We start from the raw sequence: 21,532 nt of genomic DNA, 5'->3' as shown, positions 1-21,532 counted from the left end.
TTTTTTTTTTTTTTTTGTCGGTTGTGGCACCTGAACTCTGGGCCTGGGAACTGTCCCTCTTCAGCTCAAGGCTAGCGCTCTACCCTTAGAGCCATAGCACCACTTCCAGCTTTTTCTGCTTATGTGGTGCTGAGGAATGGAACCCAGGGCCTCATGCATGCAAGGCAAGCAAGCACTCTACCACTGAGCCGCCTTCCCAGCCATGTCTCCTAGTTATTTAGTTAGTTAGTCATGGGGCTTGAACTCTGGGCCTGAATTCATCAGCTCAAGGCTAGCTAGCGCTCTACCACTTGAGCCACAGTGTTATTTCTGGTTTGTGAGTAGTTAATTGGAGATAAGAGTCTCCTGGGGACTTTTCTGCCAAGGCTGGCTTTGAACCATGATCCTCAGATCTCAGCCTCCTGAGTAGCTAGAAGCCACCAGTGCCTGGCACCAATCCTGACTTAAAGTAACAAAACAAGGAATGGTAGGGAGTGTGCTGGTCTTTAGACATTAAAGTTTTAAATGGCCCTTGGGTGGTTGTGGGCTGTGGGCTGTGGATGAGTTTTTCCTTATCACTGGAGTCTAGAGTCCATTTTGAGTGAGTGTCCAAACCATTTTAATTTGTTTTGGGCAGGTTTCTGGTCTTTCCCACTCCACCACATCCTGGGGCTTGAACTCTGAGCCTGGGCTCCTTTTTTTTTTTTTTTTAATTTTTTGCTCAAGGCTAGTGCACTACTACCTGAGCCACAGTGACACTTCCAGGTTTTTCAGTGATTAATTAGAGATAAGAGTCTCACAGGCTGGCTTTAAACCGAGATCCTCTGACCTCAGCCTCCTTAGTAGAAAGGATTATAGGTGTGAGCCACCAGCGCCTGGCAGTACTCTGGTTTTTGTTTCTTTTAATATTGCTATTTTGGGCTGGGAAGGTGGCTTAGTGGTAGACTGCTTGGGTTCGATTCCTCAGCACCACATAAGCAGAAAAAAGACAGAAGTGGCGTTGTGGCTCAAGTGGTAGGGCACTAGCCTTGAGCTGAAGAGCTGAGGGATAGCACGCAGGCCCAGAGTTCAGGCCCCGTGATTGACAAAAAGAAAAAAAAGAAAAAAATTAAATTAAAAAACTATATATATATATATTATATATATAGCTATTTTGTGGAATTTTCTAAGTATTTTTGCCTTAGATTTCCCCCTAAACTTCAGTACATTTTCTAACTTAACCTTTCATTTGTTGTTTCAAAGAATGTCTGCGAACATCCCCCACCCCATAGATCCCAGAGGCTGGGGAATCTCACCCAGGACTTCTCACATACTAGGCAAGCTTCTATCATTCAGCTCCACGCAGCCAAAAACTTTTACCATGAATGACTCATGAAATCTGTCACTTATTTCTAGCACAGTAAGAACATTAGTTGTGAAACATGTTCTTTTTCTTTTGGGGGGGGGCACAGGTTTATTTCTTCTTTTAGGTGAAGTTTTTTCTTTTCCAGGGTGTTGTCAGTTGACATGTTCTTCTGATCTTCCTTTCTAACTTTCTCTCCTTAAGGCATTTCACTAGAATCTAATCCAATTAGCTCAAGGACACTCTCCTGGCCTGGGGGAGGAACGCTGCCAGAAAATTCTTGAAAGAAACTAGAAAACGATAGGTTTTCCTAAGTTTCCCCACCCAATTTATTAAAATTAGATTAAAGTTTCCATAAAAGCTCTTTGAAGGGCTGGGGGGTCTGAGTTCCGTAGATAAATTCGAAGCTGAATTTGAAGATCACCGGATCACCTCTGAAAGGTAGAGAAACTCCAGTCCTCTTTTCTCATAACTCCATAGCTCCACCTATGCATTTCTTCCTCTCTATCTTTTACCCATAAAGGTGTTCTCTGGAGGTCTTTGAGCTGTTTGAGCCTATTTGTTGAACCTACAAAGGAAGGATGGAGTGTGGCAAGCCTGTTTTACAGCTGTTCACTCAGAAAACTAAGATAGGTTCAAATGGCATCTAAATGGGGTGGGCATTAGTGGTATGGCTGAGCTCTCGTCGTGTAACAGTTGAGGCTTTAGCACGTGTAGCTGGGGTCAGGGTGACTGCATTAGGACCCCAGCTTTCTGTCATCTGCTGACTTGCACACTTGCTGGTAGGGCAGAAGGCTTTGATCCTTCAGTGTCACTAAAGACTTGTCTGTTGGTTATGTTTTGAGAGCAGAGGAGAAATTTGTTTTCTCAACACAGGTTTTATTCTCCTTTTATTTCCCTAGCCCTTGAAGGAAAACACCTATACCCAATGGAAGTCTGTAAAAGAGTCTTAGAATGTTCAAAAGATTCTCTTCAAGGGCTGGGAAGGTGGCTTAGTGATAGAGTGCTTGCCTAGCATGCACAAAGCCTGGGGTTCAATGGAGAAAAAGCCAGAAGTGGCAAAAAAAAATCTCAGAAGTGATGCTGTGGCTCAATTGGTAGAATGCCAGCCTTGAGCAAAAGCAACTCAGGGACAGTGCCCAGGCCCCTGAGTTCAAGCCTCAGGACTGGCAAAGAAAAAAACATTCTCTTTGTGAAGACATTTAGAATATTGTCCCTAAAAAGAGTCTTTGTACTAATTTACAATATTGCCTAAGGGCTGGGAAGGTGGCTCAGTGGGAGAGCACTTGCCTTGCATGCCTAAGGCCCTGGGTTCGATTCCTCAGCACCACATAAGCAAAAAGAAAAAAGCTGGAAGTGGTGCTGTGGCTCAAGTGGTAGAGCGCTAGCCTTGAGCTGAAGAGCTGAGGGACAGCGCCCAGGCCCAGAATTTAGCCCCCCCCCAAAAAAAAATACAATATTGGAAGAGATCAGCTCCTGCCTCTCCCTTCTGTTTAATCTCCTTGTACCTTTTTACTTGTCCTGAACTCTAGTCAAGGATTGTTATGTGAGCTAGTCCTTTTATTTTTTTCTTTTTTTGGTGCCCTGGCCCACCCAGCTGAGGACTTTTCAACCAGTATTAAGATGGAGCACTAGTTGGATGCTAACTTACCTGAAAACTTCCTTACTGGGAAGGCTGAGATCTGAGGGTAAAAGACGGGTGTCAGCCCAAATCGTGAGAATCTTATCTCTAATTAGCCAACTAAGCCAGTGGAGCTGTGATTCCAGTCATGTAAAGTACCAGCCTTGAATAAAAAAGCTAAGGGACAACACATGCCCAGCATTTAAGCCTCAGTACACACACACACACACACACACACACACACACAATAGTAATAAAAATAAAAAAAGAGAACTCATCAGTGAAAAAGAAAGTCAGATTAGAAGAGGAAGAAATAAAAGAGATTAAGGCTATCTCCAGGTATGTCATGTGCAGAGTTGCCAGAATAGCTTCTCCATGCCAGGCTAAGCATGCCACCAACTCTAGCATTCTTCTCTCTAGTGTTCCCCCTTCTTCCGCTTCATGTGGGAAGAAAGGGCTTCCATTGCATTGTTCATCTCCTGTTGATTTTATCTACCCAGCCCATGCCCTCCAAATAAGATGTGCCAAAGCTTTGCTTATTTATTCTTTATACATTCCATGACTGGTTTTGCTGGGGGAGGAGGTGTGGGAGGAGTAGGGAGCTGGGTCTAGTGCTTGAAATCAATGCCTTGCACTCACTCACTGTCGCTCTATCATTTGAGTCACCTCATAAGAGATTATGACTAGACAGGTAGCAATGTATATTTCATTGGTTAGTTGGTTGGTTTGGGTTGGGGCTTGAATTCAGGGCCTCACATTCACTTAACTTTTTAGATCTAAGATGGGGCTTTACAGTTTGATCCGTAGCTCCACGTCTGGCTTTTTGGTGGTTAATTGAAAATAAGAGTTTTTCTTAGCTGGACGCTGGTGGTTTATGCCTATAATCCTAGCTACTCTGGAGGCTGAGATCTGAGGACTGCAGTTTGAAGCCAGTGGGCAGAAAAGTCCCCATGAGACTCTTACCTCCAATTAACCACTCAAAAACTGGAAGTTGGGATGTGGTAGGATGCTAGCCTTGAGGCTCAGGGACTGTGCCTGAGCCCTGAATTCAAGCCTCGAGGCAGAGGGGTGGGAGATGGGGGGTGGGGAGCTTTGAACCATGATCCTCAGATCTCAGCTTCCTGAGTAGCTAGGACTACTACAGACATGAGCCACCAGCAACAGACAGCAATGTACTTTGTGGATTTGCTTGTTTTGTATTTCTAGAAATTCTTAAAACTCGTCTCAAAAAATTATCCCCTAGTTACTAGTGCTAATACAGGATATTTCCCAATTTTTTTTTTTTTTTTTTTGCCAGTCGTGGGGCCTGAACTCTGGGTCTCGGCGCTGTCCCTCAGTTCTTCAGCTCAAGGCTAGCACTCTACCACTTCTGGCTTTTTCTGTTCATGTGGTGCTGAGGAATCAAACCCAGAGTCTCATGCATGCAAAGCAAGCACTCTACCACTGAGCCACCTTCCCAGCCCCTATTTTTATTTTCTTTAGTTATTTTAGTCACTCGTAGGAAGAGGATGATACCTGCTCTAATGGTCCAGAAGTCTAAAAAGCTTATTTTTTTCATGGACATAATGGAAGTAACTTCCTTGAATGGCTTTACTATTGGATACTGCTTTCAAGGAAATTCAGAATAGAAAGTATTCTTTCAAGAAGAGAGAATAAATTATCAGCTAGTTTTACATACACACGAAAATAAGCCAAATCTTATTTTTAAAAGATTTTGGAGTAAACTAACATTCCAAAACTGGGCTGAACTCTTGAAATGAAACTGCAGAGCTTTTATATATATATATATATATATATATATATATATATATATATATATATATGTTGTTATTGTTATTTAGACATGGGCTTGAACTCTGGGCCTGGGTGCTGTTCCTGAGCCTCTTGAGCTCAAGACGAGCACTCTAACACTTGAGCCACACCACCACTTCTGTTTTTCTGGTGGTTAATTGGAGATAAGAGTCTCATGGACTTTCCTGCCTAGACTGGCTTTGAACCACAATCCTCAGATCTCAGCTTCCTGAGTAGCTAGGATCACAGGCATGAGTCAAGGCCACCTGGCTCATATCTAGAAATTTTATACAGATTTTTCTAGGAGAGGGGGACTATTTCCTTCCCTTAGATTCTCATGAGCTCACAAAGCTTATTAGAAATTAATGCTATAAGCATATGGAATTAAGAACAAAATTCATCTTAGGGGTTTATAGTTTGGATAATAATTTACAAGGAATTGTTTTAGCACAAAAAACGAAAACTGTCCTTTTAATATGAAAAAGGAGATTCAAGTGAAGAATTAAAACCAGAAGTGCAGAAAATTGGATTTGCTTTGATACAAAGTACATTGATAGATTTTAAATATGGTTCTGTGTTGCATCATTCCTCTGTGGCTGGGAAGGAGGGGACTGGCTTTGGTTCATTTGGGTCATAGCTGCAACTTTGAACTTGAGTAATTTCAGAAGTAGAAAGTATCCAACTCCATTTTCCTTTTTCATGTCCTCAGTTTTTATTATGTGAGTCACTATGAGTATCTTAATTATGTAGCCAGCTATTAGCAGAAAAAAAAAACCCCACAAATTTCTAAACATTTTGTCTATGTATGGACCTCTCCTGGGACTTGAACACAGGTCCTGGGTGCTGTCTGAGCTTTTTGGTTCAAGGCTAGCGTTCTACCATTTGAACCACAGCTCCATGTCTGGCTTTTTGGTAAGTTAATTGGAGATAAGAGTCTCACAGGTGTTTCTGCCTGAGCTGGCTTCAAATTATGATCCTCAGATCTCAGTTTCCTGAAAAGCTAGAAGAATTACAGGCCTAATCCACCAGCACTGGGCCTAAAACCTTTTTTTTTTTTTTTTGCCAGTCCTGGGGCTTGAACTCAGGGCTTGGGCACTGTCCCTGAGCTTCTTTTGCTTAAGGCTAGTGCTTTACCACTTTAGCCACAGTGCCACTTCTGGCCTTTTCTGTTTATGTGGTACTAAGGAACTGAACTCATAGCTTCATGCATATTAGTCAAGCACTCTACCACTAAGCTACATTCCCAGCCCGCTAAAAACAAATTGTTATTCTCTATCCTGACTTAGAACTGTTCAGGTCCCCTTCCCTTCCCTCCATACTAACTGATAGAAGATGCCTATTTGCAAGCAAGCAATCCAGGACTCCAACATTATTTCTTCTCTAAAACACATTTTGGGTTCTGTGAAGAATAAATTTCCCAAGTTAGGGGAGTCTTTTAACTGGTTTTTGTTTATTGTTTTTATTATTTATTATTGTACCAGCATTGCTCCTTGAACTCAAGTTTTCCCACTCTAGGATGGCAATTTATCACTTGAACCAGGCCTCCTGGCTTTTTGCTGGTTGTAGTCTTAAAAGAATTTCCTGCCCTAACTGTCTTTGAGTAATTGATCTCCAGATTTCAGCTCCCAAGTAGCCACCAGTTCCAGGTTCATTATTATTTTTTGTCTTTCTGTGGAGTGTCAGGGATACAAAAAATAGACTTCTAATGTGCAATGAACTCAAAAGGCTAATTAATACAACTTTATTTTTACCATTTTTTTTCTTGGATTGTTTCTAGTCGTAGAAAAGTTGCAGAGTATTCCTGACTGACTAGGTTAGCATGAAGCATAAAATATGGGTAAAGACATAGTAGTAAGTACCTAGTGTTACCAGTTAATTTCAAAGTTTGGGAGTAATTTAGTATGAATTTGGTTTCATTACTTTTTTTTTTGAAAGTGGTGACCTGCTTGCCACAACAAAACAGGAAACAGGGAACAGGGTACCAAGTAAAACAATCTTCCTCCAAAGAGGCAGACTGTCTGCAAATGTAATCTCAAGTTCGAACTGCATTTTAGTGTCAATCTCACATTCAAATACTGATGTTTCAGAGTGAAGTGGATAAAAGGACAAAACTATTACATTTCATGTGAACTTGCTTTCTGCACAGTGTGTATGTTTGGGTGAAGGCTTCTTTCAGTCAAACTGAATATATGAGAATCAATGTTTGCATGAATACTTTTTGGCCACTCACCACTGGTGGTATTTATTAAGCTAGGAGTTAAATTCAACCTGACATTTTGAGTCTTATTAATAATAGTCAGAATTTGTATTTGTTCTGTGATGAATCAAGAGAATCTTAAGCCATATAGGGAAGGAAAGTGTATGTGTGTGTGTGTGTGTGTGTGTGTGTGTGTGTGTGTGTGTGTGTCCTTAATTGAAGGATGTCACAGATGACTTTGCTGCCTGGCCTTGCTTTGAACCATGATCCTCAAAATTTAGCTAGGATTATAGGCCTGAGCCACTAGTACCCATCTTGAAACTGACATTTCTGTTCATAGGCTGACTGAGAGAAGGCTGGGCAGAGTCTAGCTGTTGGATCTTTCATGATAAAGAATGATCTACATTGATGTCTAAGGTTAAGAGGTCTAAACAGAATATGCCTGTTGATTGATTTGGGTCTAGAGCTGATATGAGGCATTTCTAACAACTTCATTTTTACTATAATAGTATGTGTGCCAAGTTGTTTATCAAAATGGGAACAGAAAGGTATATGGCAGAAAATTTGTAGGCTGGGGTTCTTTTTTAAAAATTTTTTTTGTTAGTCGTGGGGCTTGAACTCATGGGCTGGCTTCAAACCACCATGATCCTCAGATATCAGCCTCCTGAGTAGCTAGGATTATATACAGGCATGAGCCACCAGCACCCAGCCTGAGTATATATATATATATGTATATGTATGTGTGTGTGTGTGTGTGTGTGTTTTGGGGGGGGTCCGGTTGTGGGGCCTGAACTCTGGGCCTGGGCGCTGTCCCTCAGCTCTTCAGCTCAAGGCTAGTGCTCTACCACTTGAGCCACAGCACCACTTCTGGCTTTTTTCATTTTGCTTATGTGATGCTAAGGAATCGAACCTAGGGCCTCATGCATGCAAGGCAAGCACTCTACCACTGAGCCACCTTCCCAGACCTGTGTGTTTTTTAATGGATTAAAAAAAAATAACTCATGCTAAATTACTCAACATACCAATAGAGATATACTACAATTTCTCAATTGTCATTGTTTCTATTTATACCCACATAAAAAGTTGCCTAATAATCCTCAATTTTGTTTGAGTGTATGTAGGTGTGGTTTAGAAATGAACAGTCAAAGATTATATTCTTGGGGTGACTTGTGGGACTCAAGAGGTTACAAGGCTGCACTTACAAGATTTAATTAGAAAACTAAATTCTCACTTGTACCTGAAATTAAAGTATGTATACAACAAAGTAATGGTTCTTAAACTTCGTGAAAGAAATCAAACTTGCTATTCAATTATAATGTCAAGGGTTACTGTTTCAAACCTTGTAGGCTTAAGCTTTGATAGCCACATTGAATCTTTTTACCTGATAGAAGAAATACCCAGTTAGAGGCAAACTGTTTAAATAAGTAGAACAGCAAGATACTTAAGTTTCTTTGCTGGTGTAATTTTGAAGGTAAAGCAAAGACTTTCATTTCCACACGTCCATCTAAGTTCACAGTGGTATTAACTTTGGACTCTCCCAATTCACAGCCTCTCAATACCTCGAGATTGCATTTAATTAAACTGCATTATCATAACATCTGCATAGGGTTTTCCCTTGAGAAAAGACTTAAATGATCTGTGCCTTTTTTTTTTTACACTAAGAGCAGGAAAAGAAATACCACCTACAAAATCAATAGAGAGAACAAGAGAATAGAAACCCTTCACAAATTTTGAGCCGCATCTATGTAGTCTGATGTGGTAAGAAATGCAGCTACATTTGAGCGATTCAAAGAGTCAAATGGTGTTGAGCTAAATTACAGCCCTAAATGCATATTGGTGAAATGAGATGCAGGTCCATTTGCACACTAATGTGCTATTTTTAAGTCATGCATCATGGTATCTTCAAAGAGGACTGTCATAATTATGATGGATTAGACTGCAAAGTCAGTCCTAGATGCAGTAATTGTTTCACAGATGCTGCCGATGCGACTTGAATTTATAATAAATTATTGTCAGAGAGGCAAGAAAAGGCACAGAATTAAATATCAAAGGGAAACTGCTATGGCTGAAAACCTGTTTTGGTCTTAGGAAACCAAAATGTTAGCTACTAGCTAAAGGGACAGTATTCAAAATAGAGATGCTTCATAAATCTTCACATCAATGATAAAGGTCATAACATGGTGTCCCCTCCTTCCTTCCTCTTTCCCCACCCCCTCCCTCTTTCTCCCTTTCCTTCTATACATCTCCTTTCTCTCTCTTAGAAAATTGTTCTGTGCCATTAGCTGAAATCATGGAATGGCCATAGATAATGATTGTGTGTTCCTATTTATGCTAAATTACTTGGATATAATTTGACCTTTAGATTTTAGAAAAAAAAAGAAATAAATCACAGAAGGGGGGAAAGTGGGAGAGAGTGAAGGAAGGGGTAACATCACCCAAAAAGAAATGTACTCATTACCTGACTAAGAAATGGTAATCCTTCTGCTTAAAACTGCTCTTTTTGGCTCTTCAGAAAGGTGGGATTTATTTATGAGGAATATTGGATTACTGCAGTAAAAGGAGATACAAAAAATGACAAATTGGATCTAAATGTGCTTTTTGGTTTTATTTGTGATTTCATTCAAATCTATCTTATATAATTTCTAAAACTGCCTATTTGGTCTCCTAAGAAAACTCCGGGGGCTGGGAAGGTAGCTCAGTGGTAGAGTGCTTGCCTCACATGCATGAGGCCCTGGGTTTGATTCCTCAGCACCACATAAACAGAAAAAAAAGGCCAGACATGGCGCTGTGGGCTTTGGCGCTGTCCCTTAGCTCTTCAACTGAAGGTGAGCCCTCTATTGCTTGAGCCACAGCGCCACTTCCAGTTTTCTTGTGGTTTATTGGAGATAAGAGTCTCACGGACTTTCCTGGGCTGGCTTTGAACCGCAATCCTCAGATCTCAGCTTCCTGAGTAGCTAGGATGACAAGCGTGAGCCACCTGAACCCAGCTGCATGCTAGCCTTGAGCTGAAAAGCTCAGGGACAGTACCCAGGCCTAGAATTCAAGCCCCATGACTGACCAAGAAAAAAAAGAAAGAAAGAAAGAAAATGCCAAAGTGGCATAGAGTACTTCACAAATACAATTCCAGATTTCCAGGAGGCAAATATAAGGAAGATCATAGCTCATAGTTAGCCCAGGCAGAGTGAAACCTTACCTCAACAAATAAGCCAGGTATGGTGGAACATGCCTGTAATTTTAGTTACTAAAGGAAATAAAGACAGAAAGATTGGGGCAAATTAGGAAATCCTATCTAAAAGAAACACTAAAATCAAAAGGATTGGAGACATAGGTCAAGAAGTAAAAACAATACCAAGTAAAAAAAAAATACCCAACCTATTTTTATGATTTGCCTATATGTTGTTAATTTTCTGTGTTGGTGTGTGTCCTTGAAGGGGTAGGGGTGGGGAAGCACCTAGGGTTAAGGGAGATAATCCTTTTTTTTAAATCTGCTAACATAGGTCTTAACAAAGTAAAGATCTGAGTGTTAAAACTTGCAATGAAGATGATCTAAGGACTATGTAGAAAGTGTAAACAAGAGAACTTGGCAAGGAATTGGATACATGAAGTACTAGGGGAAAAGAAAGAGAAAGGATTTTTCTTTATAATTCTTAGAATTTTGATCCCAAAGAATTATTTGGAAAAGAAGTTGGTACTAATTACTAATAAACTCCCATGTCAGCTAATAATTTTTATTAGCCATTGCGCTCCATGACCATAATGACCTGAGAGTTGTTGGAAAGATAAAAAATGAACACTTCTCAAGTAGCCATTGGTCCATCATTACAGACAGAGAAAATGAGTATAACTTTCTTCCATAGGTATTCCTATACTACTTCAGTGACATTTATCATCTAAGTTATCTGTTAGTGTTGATGTATACTGATGCATCGTATTTGTTTCCATGTTCTTTAGGATTCATTCAGAGGGCAGCCTTGTGGATGGCCCCGAAGCAAGCCCGATGGAAGAGGATAGAACCAACCATGTGGAGGGCAACAGACAAAGTCCATTCCTGAGACCATTACCTTCCCCGATCTGCCAGGCAGAACCTCTGGCTGTAAAACTCCAGAATGGAAGCCCAGTAACTGAGAGACCACATCAAGAAGTAAATGGAGATACCAAGTGGCAGTCTTTCAAGAGCTATTACGGAATACCGCATATGAAGGATAGCCAGAGTAGTTGCACCAGTCCAGATTTCATCCAAGAAGGCCAAGGGTATTCCAAGCATTTGCCAAATAGAGGAATAAAACGCACACTTAGTGAACCGTCTCTCTCTGGGTTCCCAAATAAACGGAAATGGAAACAAGACCAAAAGGCTAATGGAGAGAGAAATAACTTCGGGGAAAGGCAAGAAAGAAATCCAGGTAAAAGCAGCAGTCAACCAAATGTCTCCGATTTGAGTGATAAGACAGAATCTGTGAGCTCGGTCACCCAAGAAAATTCAGTGAAAAATTCCACCAGTTTCCCATCCAGTCACTGCAACGGCTCTGAAAATCCAGAGCTTCAGATTCAGAATGAGCAGGAAAGGGAAAATGCTAGCTACCACAACAAGAACCTTGTATTACTTCTTACAAACCAGGCAGTGCTAATGCCTAATGGTGCTACCGAATCTGCCTCTTCGATGGAAAACACACACGGTGAGCTCCTGGAGAAAACACTGTCTCGATACTATCCAGGGTGTGTTTCCAGTACAGTGCAGACGACCACATCTCACATCAATGCTATTAACAGTCAGGCTACTAATGAGTTGTCCTGTGAGCTCACTCACCCACTGCATACCTCAGGGCAGAACAATTCCCAGACCTCAATCCCTGAGCTGCCACCAGAGCCAGCAAAGGCCTGTGATGCTAAGCATGTCAAGAAACCCATGGCAATGCCGGGGACCACGTGTTCCCCCCAAACACCAGACTACCGCCAACCGCAGAAGTCACTCTTTGAGCTTGGCTCATCTCCAGCAGAAAACAGCCACCTTCAAGGAAACATGAGACTCGTCTCTGGTGAAGAATTCTGTTCAGGTGTCAGAAGCAAGTCGCAAACTCCTCATGGCAACTCTGAACAGTATTTAAAGCAAAATGAAATGAATGGTGCTTACTTCAAGCGGAGCTTTCCTACCACTCCCACGACCCCCCAACTGCTTCTTTCTCCCCCTCCTCCTCTTTCTCCTCTTCCTCAGTTTCCTTCAGAAGGAAACAGCAGTCTGAAGGATGGAGTTTTGGAAGCAAACCACCACCATCCGAACCAAAGTAACGTAACTCTTCTACAGGAAGTGAAAGTTGAAGGTCCATGTTTGACCAGAGCATCCCAGAGTCCTGATCCCTCTGCCAGCCTATCCAGCCCTTCCCTGTTGGTTCCAGAAGGTCCTCAGAATAATTGTGTTAATAACAATGGCATCCGGACACCCGGTACAACCACTGTTCCCTTGGCTTCTGAGAAAACCACAGTAGCAGAACATCTCAAACATAACCCTCCAACTCTTGGTAGCCACCATCACCAGCAGCTGATGGGCTGCAAAGAGGAAGCAATGGGGAAGGATCGAACACAAGATCATGCGCTCCCAACTCCACACTCTCTGAAACCAGGATGGATTGAATTGAAGACTCCGCACTTTCATCAAGCGGAATCTCATCCACCCTTCCGTGAGGCCTCGCGACAGTGTCAATCCAACAGTGCCCATCCAATCACCTCCACACAATACACTGGAAATTCCAACATAAGTGGAGGGCTCTCCAGGCAAGTTTATCTCCAGAAAATGATGCCTCGGGAGCAGAAGTTACAAATGTACCAGGCGGAGACAGGTCAAGGGCAGTCTCAAGGTATGTTGGACCAACATCTCCAGTTCCAAAAACTCTCTCCTCAAGGGCACGTTTCTAAGACAGAGTCTTCGCCTGAACCTCCCAGGAAGGTACCGTGTGCCTCTAGATTTTACTTTCCACAAAGAGCAGATCCACACACTGAGAAGTTCCTGTCCCCACAATTAAAACGGCACTTAGATCAACAGGTTACTGAGGCTGAGCCCTTTTCAACACTTAAGCGTCCCAAGAAGGCTGAACAAATCCCACCATCCCCAGATCCACACTTCTCTCAAAACCAGCAGGTGCAGCAGCAAAAATTACAAATGAGGAGTAAAGAACAAATGCCTCAGGCTTTCCCTCACCCACAAGGTCATAACGATCAGCAAAGAGAAGGATCGTTCTTTGGCCAGATTAAAGTAGAAGACTGCTTTAGTGGTGAAAATCAGTATTCAAAACCAAATGAGTTCCAAGCTCGTACTACCCAAGAAAAATTAGAGCAAGTACAGAATACTAATAGAAATGTCCCTTATGGTCAGATCTTGAAGTCAAGTGCAAGCAATCCACACCTTATCCCAGAGGGGAATGAACAAACCATACATTCTGAAGTCTTTGGAGGAAGCAAGACCCCCAACTTGCACCACATGCACTATTTTCCAAATCATGTGACTCCAAAGCAAGAAGTTCCTCACAGGTGCTTTCAAGAACAAGAGCAGAAGCCTCCACAAGCCTCAGTTCTACAGGGATATAAAAGCAGAAGCCAGGAAATGTCAGGACAACAAACTGTACAACTAGCTCAGCAAAGGTACTTGATGCATCACCATGCAGAGCCATTCCCTGCTTCTGATCAGGGAGGATGTTGCATTCGTGTTAGCCCTACCCCAAAGGACATCCAAAAGCATGCTGCTCTCAGGTGGCACCTCTTACAAAAGCAAGAGCAGCAGCAAGCTCAGCAAGCCCAAGCTGAGTCCTGCCAAAATCAGATGCACAAGCCCATCAAAAGTGAGCCTGGCTCCAAGCCCCAGGCCTGTATGCGTGCAGCAACACCTCAAGAGAACAAAACTTGGAAAAAGACACCCAAACAAGAGATTCCACCTCTGAGCGTCGAGAATAGCCAGCAGAAGAGCATCATCGAGACCATGGAACTGCAGGTGAAGCAGTTTCAGGCCAAATCACTCTTTGACCATAAAGCACTTAGTCTCAAGTCCCAGAAACATGTGAAAGTAGAGATGTCTGGGCCAGTGACAGTTTTAACGACACAAATCAATAGCCACACTTCAACATCAGAGCAGCCAGCATCGCCTTTAGAAAAGACACCCAGCAAAAGAACAGCTGGCTCCGTTTTCAATAGTTTTGTAGAGTCACCTTCCCAATTATTTGAGGCACCTATAAAAAATTTATGGAGTGCACCTGCCAAGACCCAGTATGATTTCCCATCGTGCAGATGTGTAGGTAAGTGCTAGACACGTACTGAAGCACATGGTGTTTATCCAGAATTAGCAAAATTTATCTTCAGATATGAGATGATCTTTCTTTTTTTTTTAATCTTGTGTCTGGGAGCAAGTTTTAAAGGCTCATAAAACCTCCAAAGCTTTCCCCACCCCCTTAAGTTATAGATCCTTGTGCTGAGCCAGAGAAAGCTTCATTTGCATGTTTCCCCCCAAATTTAAATACCTAGGCATGTTCATTTCACCCCCTCAGTTCCACTCTCTAAAATATAAATGTATTTGTTTGAAATTTCTTGATTTAATTCTTTGCATATCATCTGAAGAGGCAAACAGGTAGCTTAAATGATCAACATAAGAGAATAACTGTTCCAGTACAAGCTAATGTAGGATTGTTCATTTTTCTAGAATCTGGAGCTTATTTGTTTTCAAACATTTCTCTATAAGGAAATTATTACCTTTAATCTCTTGAGTTGGAGAAATGACAATGCAAAAGCTCTGAGAGTACTCACTGTGACCTTTTCCCCCCTCAATACAGTTAAGATGCCGATTTCTATTCATTTTTGTGTCATTTTTTTCTCTTTGTTTCATCTGTTTTCTTTTTGATTTTTATCTTTTTTATTTTATTGTATTTTTTGGTTTGGTTTTGCCAGCACTGGGGCTTGAACTCAAGGCCTCATGCTCTCACTCACCTATTTCATTCCAGGCTGGTGCTCTACCACTTGAGCCACATCTTCACTTCCAGCTTTTTGCTGATTAATTGGAGATAAGAGTCTCAGATTTGCCTGCCCAGGCTGCCTCACAGTCCTCAGCTTTCAGCCTCCTGGGTAGCTAGGATTACAGACATGAGCCACCGCTATCCAGCTAATATTTCAGCTTTTGATAAAATGGTATTTCTACTTTTTTTTCCTTAAAAAGAAACAACTTTCTGTTAAAATTCAGATGATGTGACCAGTCTGTAATAAGGAAATGTTTTGGCTGCTGTCTGCAGATGAAGTATGGGCAGAGATGATCTTAACCACAGCTAAGAACAGGGATAGAGGCAAAGATATTTAAGAAAGCAAATGTTCAGTTAGCATGGATGGTGGCTAACTTCTCCATGCTATCTGTCCTTGCTGTGATGTGTAGATTGATGGAGGAGACTCCATACTTTCCCTCCTTATGTGTAGTCACTAAGTTCTGTACCTGGGCTAACATGCCACACATGTCACAGATAAGATTAGATAAGTCATGACTTTCATTCCTTTCTCCTCACCCTAGTCCTACCCTGCTCTTCCATCTTTTGGGTTAACAATTGCCCCTGCTTTACTCTCAAGTATTTTCTCACATCATCATCCAAATATCTGTCTAGATTGAACATTCTCATTTTAAAAATAGAGTCATTAAATGTGGTAGTAAATATGAGGCAGAAGAAGGGAGCTGGCTGAGTGCCAGTGGCTCACAACTGTGATCCTAGCTACTCTACTTGGGAGACTGAGATTAGATGATCAGTTCAAAGCCAGCCTGGGCAGGAAAGTCCATGAGACTCTTATTTCCAGCTAAACATCAGAAGCCAGAAGTGGAGCTGTTACTCAAATGGTAGAGCACCAAACTTGAGCGAAGAAGCTCAGCCTTGAGTTCAATTCAGATGCAGTACTGGCACAAAGTTTTTAAAAAGAAAAGAAAAAAAAAACATAGACCTTTGACAAGAAACTGAATGATATTCTGGGGGTGGTATTAGACAGGGAATTTTATTTTTAAAATTTTGACATTCATAAGTGATAGGCAAACTTCTAATTAGCTTGAATTATTTTTTTCCAGCTTACAAAGTTGAGTTGTACTTGATATTACATATAATACATTCTAATTCTTTTGTTGTTGTTGTTTAGTTCCACTTCTTTGGTTTAAAATTATTTCTTATATGCCATGTCTGAAATGTAATTTGGTAATCTTTTCCAGTAGCCTTCATGTACATAATACTTAATCATCTGGCACAATAACTCAGTCCATCAAGTTACTCATTTTAAAGAAAAAATTTTTAAATAATTTACAGCCCTTCATGTGCAGATGGGGGATACTTTTTGTGGATGTAGCCTTTATATTTAGTGTAATTGAGGTCTATAATAATAATCTTCTATTATCTCAACAGAGCAAATTATTGAAAAAGATGAAGGTCCTTTTTATACCCATCTAGGAGCAGGTCCTAATGTGGCAGCTATTAGAGAAATCATGGAAGAAAGGTAATTAACGCAAAGGCACAGGGCAGATTAACGTTTATCCCTTTGTATATGTCAGATTTTCCAGCCTTCACACACAAAGCAGTAAACAATTGTAAATGGAGTAATTATTAGTAGCTTAGCTCTTCCGGGCTTGCCAACACTACACACTGCACTATTCACCAGGGAGTCACAATATTTGACAGGACTAATAGTCTCTGAGCTGGCACAGGCTACCCACTCTGAGTTAGATGCTAGAAATAGAAAAACTTAGGCACCAACAAGAGTCATCCAACCAGTCTGCCAGGCACAGGGGTGCTGGCACAGGCTGCAGAGTCCCCTGCTGGGCCCTCCCACTTGATAGTGTCAAAGAGGAAAGAGTGGGAAAGTAGTCGTTGAGTTAAATTGCAAATGTGTAAGTTATCTTTTGAACCAAGAGTGCAAGGGTGATGTGTTAAATAGAAAAGACATGGTTTATAGCTGCCTTTAAAAAAAAAAAAGATCAGTCACAGGTCTGCTAATTAGTATTTGCGAGTATCAACACGTAACTCCTCCAAAAGAAGACTTTGTAGGTGTCTACAACTCTGAGCTTGTAATCTACTAGTCTTTCCTTACGTGGTAGCCTGGATGAGCATGGAAATACAGGAGGAAACATTGGGCAGCAAGGATACTTTGAGTACCACTCTTGCTGTATTTCCAAACCACACATTTCTAAATTAATGCATAGAAAATTAACTAAATAAAATCACCCTAGCAGAGAAAGCAAATCTCTCCAAATGGTCCCTTTTATTAGCAAAAAGTCTCTACTGTCTATTTCTAGCACTATCCTGTATTTTCAAATGGGTGGATGCTAAGTACTTGTCAAGTCCTTTTACAAAATGAGATTTAGTTAAATCTATTATGAATCCCCAAGTTCTGAAAAATAGATTTAGTAAAGGTCAAAAGTCAAATAGTATATGTTTTAAAAGACTGAATTGGGCAAACTAAAATTTTGCACTTTGTGAAATTATATAATAAGAAAAAAATCTGTCCCAGTATTTCTCTACCCAACATGTAAGACAGGAAATAATAGTTCATTACATTTTCCGGTATATTTTGATACTGCAGAAAAGTAAGACATCAAAGTCTATTATCCAGTTGCTTGGCTTAGACCTGTTTTTAAAATAAATAAATAAACCATTTATTTCTCAGGATGTGGTCATAGGATAAAATTGCACTTAAATGTTCAAATATTTTGATTGCTTCTTGAAATCATTTTTTCTAATTGTGTATGTGTGTATTTCTGTGGGTTTCTTTAAGGTTTGGAGAGAAGGGTAAAGCTATTAGAATTGAAAGGGCCGTCTATACCGGCAAAGAAGGCAAAAGTTCTCAGGGATGCCCTATTGCTAAATGGGTAAGTGTGACTTGAAAATGCCTTTGGTCTTCAATCTTGGGAATTTTGGCTCAATACAGCCCTGAAAATTGGGTTAGTATACAGGTTGAAGGGCACGTTTTGGTCTATAGGTTATCATGTATGTCGCATCTTTTAATAAGGTGGATTCCTATTCAAATCATAGACACAATGTACTTAATAGGGTAAAGGCCTGTCTTATTGCCTGCTTAAAGTATAATTCTTGGGTTGTGAAGAAATAGTCCTTAATGCTTTAAACATCCTAAATTTCCCCATAGGTTGTATTAATGCTAACACTGAATTCTGACCTGCATGTTTTTTATTTTATTTTATTATATCAAATTGTACCACAGGGGGTTCAATCCAACATATTAATTTATGAATACAATGCATCCGGCCCCTTCCATCATTTTCTCTGTCGCTCTCATCTCCACCCATTCCCCTCAACTCTTGCATGTCTGGAGTGTGCATTAGCATGTCTTTGCTTGCATTAGCTCTGGCTTTTCATGCAGGTGCCATTTAATTAGTGGCTCCCACTGTGCTGGTATAGCGTGCTAACCATTAGAAGTAGTTGTATACTTCTTTTCTGACCTCCTAAGCTAAGCTCCCCATAAACAGTGAAATATGTTTGCAACCAATGATCTATATTATATATGACATATTATATATATATTATATATTAATTTTAACTCAGAAAAGCCAGTGTTCTTGTCTGCCACAAGTGACCCTTGTTCCATTTTGGGCGGGGTGGGGGATTCTGGGGGTGAATGGGGACGCACGCAGGTGATACGCAGAGCTAGCCTGGAGGAGAAGCTGCTGTGTTGTGTCCGAGAGCGAGCTGGCCACCGCTGCGAGGCGGCCGTGATCGTGATTCTCATCCTGGTGTGGGACGCGATTCCCATCCAGCTGGCCGATACCCTGTACTCGGAGCTCACCCAGTCGCTGCGGAAGAACGGCGCCCTCACCAATCGCCGCTGTGCCCTCAATGAAGAGTAAGTGGAGCCAGGGGCTCTCTCCCCTTGAAGGAAGAGTCGGGCCTGTAATCTCACATCTATGAAGAAGGGATCAAAATGCCTAGTTCCCTGTTAGGCGATGTAAGTGTTTGCTAATGGGAAAGAAAGGAGGTGGTTTCATTTGGGTTTGGTATACTCAGTTTAGAAAGTGTAAGTATATCCACATGGCCTCAACTGTAGCAGAGAGAGAGAGAGAGAGGGGGAGGGAGAGAGGGAGACAGGAGGGGGGTGAGAAAGAGAGACAGCCTGTTTGCCTGTGCTAAGTCTTGAACTCAGGGCCCACACTCAGCTTTTTTGCTCAAGGCTGGAGCTCTGCCACTTGAGCTGAGCTGCTGGTCTACTTCTGGCTCTCTTTTTTTTTCCTTTTGCTGGTTAATTGGAGATAAGGTGTTCTTGGATTTATCTGCCTTGGCTGGCTTTGAACCAGGAGCCTCTGATCTCAGTCATCTAGTAGCTCGGATTGCAGGTATGAGACCCTGGGTCCCAGGTTGGCTTCAATTTTTACTGTTGCAGAATAGTTGAAAATTAACTGTTTCTATATACATTATTTCTAATGAATTCCATTGTTATTATTAGGGTGTTGTCCAAAAAAGTTACTTCTTTTTTGTCAGGTCATGGGGCTTGAACTCTGGGCCTGGGCACTGTCCCTGAGCTCTTCAGCTTAAGGCAAGCATTCTTCCACTTGAGCCACCTGTGCCACTTCCCATTTTCTGGTGGTAATTAGAGTTAAGAGTTTCACAAACCATCCTGACCAGGCTGCCTTTGAACCTTGATCCTCAGATGTCAGCCTCCTGAGTAGCTAGGATTACAGGCATGAGCCACCAGCACCTGGCAAAAATTACTGTTTCCTAAGTCAGACGATGAGACATTATCTACATTATTTTTTTTTAATTGAGGTTAAGTGATTGTATAAATTTCACCAATTTCACAGCATTGTGAGATAGGGATACTTAGTTCAAGTCACAAACACATTTTAACCCTCACAAGGCAAACTCATTATCATGGTCCATAATGTTTGTGAATTCTATGAGCTTTGACAATACAACTATTTCTTTCATGTCGGGCAACATGTACGTTCCTTTCCTTCTGCCCAGTGTAAGCTGTTCCCTCTTTCCCTCTCATTCCCTCCTTTCCATCATGGCCCTGGAGTTGCTTAGTTCGTTTTCATCAATGTCCAGTACAGCTGATGGGTCCTACTGTCACATACCTTCCCGTTTCCCCTTGACTCCATGCCCTTCCCCCAGCCTCCCTCAGACATGCACATACCATATAAGTGGTCAAGAAGTGGTCAAGTCATTCAGAAATGATATGACAAACGGAATAGAGGTCCTTTGTCTCTTGAGTCCTGTCCATCCTGTCGTATCTCCCTGCACTTTGGATTCAACATCCACACACCAGGGAGACCATCTACCATATGTCTCTCGGCTCTTGGCTCACCTTACTCAAAATGATTTGCTCTAGTTCCATCCATTTACCTGCGAATGCCATTATTTTGTCCTTTCTAATGGCCAATTCCATCGTATATAGGCATCACAGTTTCTGGATCCATTCATCTGTGGTGGGGCATCTGGGTTGTTTCCTTATCTTGGCTATTGTGAACAGTGCTGCAATGAACATGGAGGTGCGCATGTGCTTGTACCCTGGTTCATGTTGCTATCTGCATCATCATCATCATCATCATCATCATCATCATCATCATCATTATTATTATTATTTTGCCAGTTGTGGGGCTTGAATTCTGAGCCTGGGTGCTGTCCCTCAGCTCTTCAGCTCAAGGCTAGCACTCTACCATTTGAGCCACAGCACCACTTCTGGCTTTTTCTGCTTATGTGGTGCTGAGGAATGGAACTCAGGGCCTCAGGCATGCAAGGCAAGCGCTCTACCACTGAGCCACCTTCCCAGCCCCATAGTTTTTCACTTTTGTCTACCTAACTCTACATCCATGAAACCACAAACTAGTATACTGAGATGATGGAAATATTTGTGCCCATCATTGTATCAACCCATCACTAATCAGATTTGTTCTTTCTTTTTTTCTTTATTGTGATTACATAAATTTCACAAATTTCACAGTATTGTGGGATAGTGATGCTGAGCCAAAGTCACAAACACATTTTAACCTTCACAAGGTGAATTGTCATTATCATGGTCTATAAAGCTTGTGAATTCTACAAACTTTTACATTAAATTATTTCTTCAAGATCGGATGATACAAGCATTTCTTTCCTTTTGCTTAGTGTTAGCTTAGTGTTGCTCCCCTGCCCTTGAGTTGCTTGTTCATTTTCATCAATGTCCAGTGCAGCTAATGGGTCCCCTCTGTTGTATTTTTTCATCCGTTTCCTTCTGATTCTGTACCTTCTTCCTAACTTCCCTCAGTTGTGCGCATGTGTAAACCATATGTAAGGCCAAGAACATGGAGTCATCTAGAAATGATACGACAAATTAAGAAGAGGTCCTTTGTTTCTTGAGTCCTGTTTACTTTGTCATATCTCCTTGCATTTTGAATTTAACATCCGCATATCAGGGAGACCATTTGCCATTTGTCTCTCTGATCTTGGCTTATATCTCTCAACATGATTTGTTTTAGTTCCATCCTGTGAATGCCATTATTTTGTCCTTTCTGATGGCAGCATACTATTCCATTGTATATAGGTACCACAAGTTTTGGATCCATTCATCTGTAGTGGGGCATCTGGATTGTTTCCATATCTTGGCTATTGTTTTTTTTTTTTTT

At 41.4% G+C, this 21,532-nt stretch overlaps 1 protein-coding gene across 1 annotated transcript in view; it reads left to right on the top strand.

Annotated features, from left to right (window-relative positions):
• The window catches only part of Tet2 (tet methylcytosine dioxygenase 2), an 83,998-nt gene that overhangs the window by 39,807 nt on the left and 22,659 nt on the right, over positions 1–21,532 (top strand). The window contains 4 exon segments of the mRNA XM_013023841.1: positions 10,882–14,207; positions 16,329–16,419; positions 17,695–17,788; positions 18,569–18,777. Of these exon segments, the coding sequence (XP_012879295.1) occupies positions 10,928–14,207; positions 16,329–16,419; positions 17,695–17,788; positions 18,569–18,777 (3,674 nt within the window). The 5' untranslated portion in view covers positions 10,882–10,927.

Source organism: Dipodomys ordii, unplaced genomic scaffold (genome assembly GCF_000151885.1).
Source record: "Dipodomys ordii isolate 6190 unplaced genomic scaffold, Dord_2.0 Scaffold70, whole genome shotgun sequence".
Classification (NCBI taxonomy): Eukaryota; Metazoa; Chordata; class Mammalia; order Rodentia; family Heteromyidae; genus Dipodomys; species Dipodomys ordii.
Note: the sequence above shows the minus strand (reverse complement) of the source record. Positions and strands in the feature narration are given on the sequence as shown.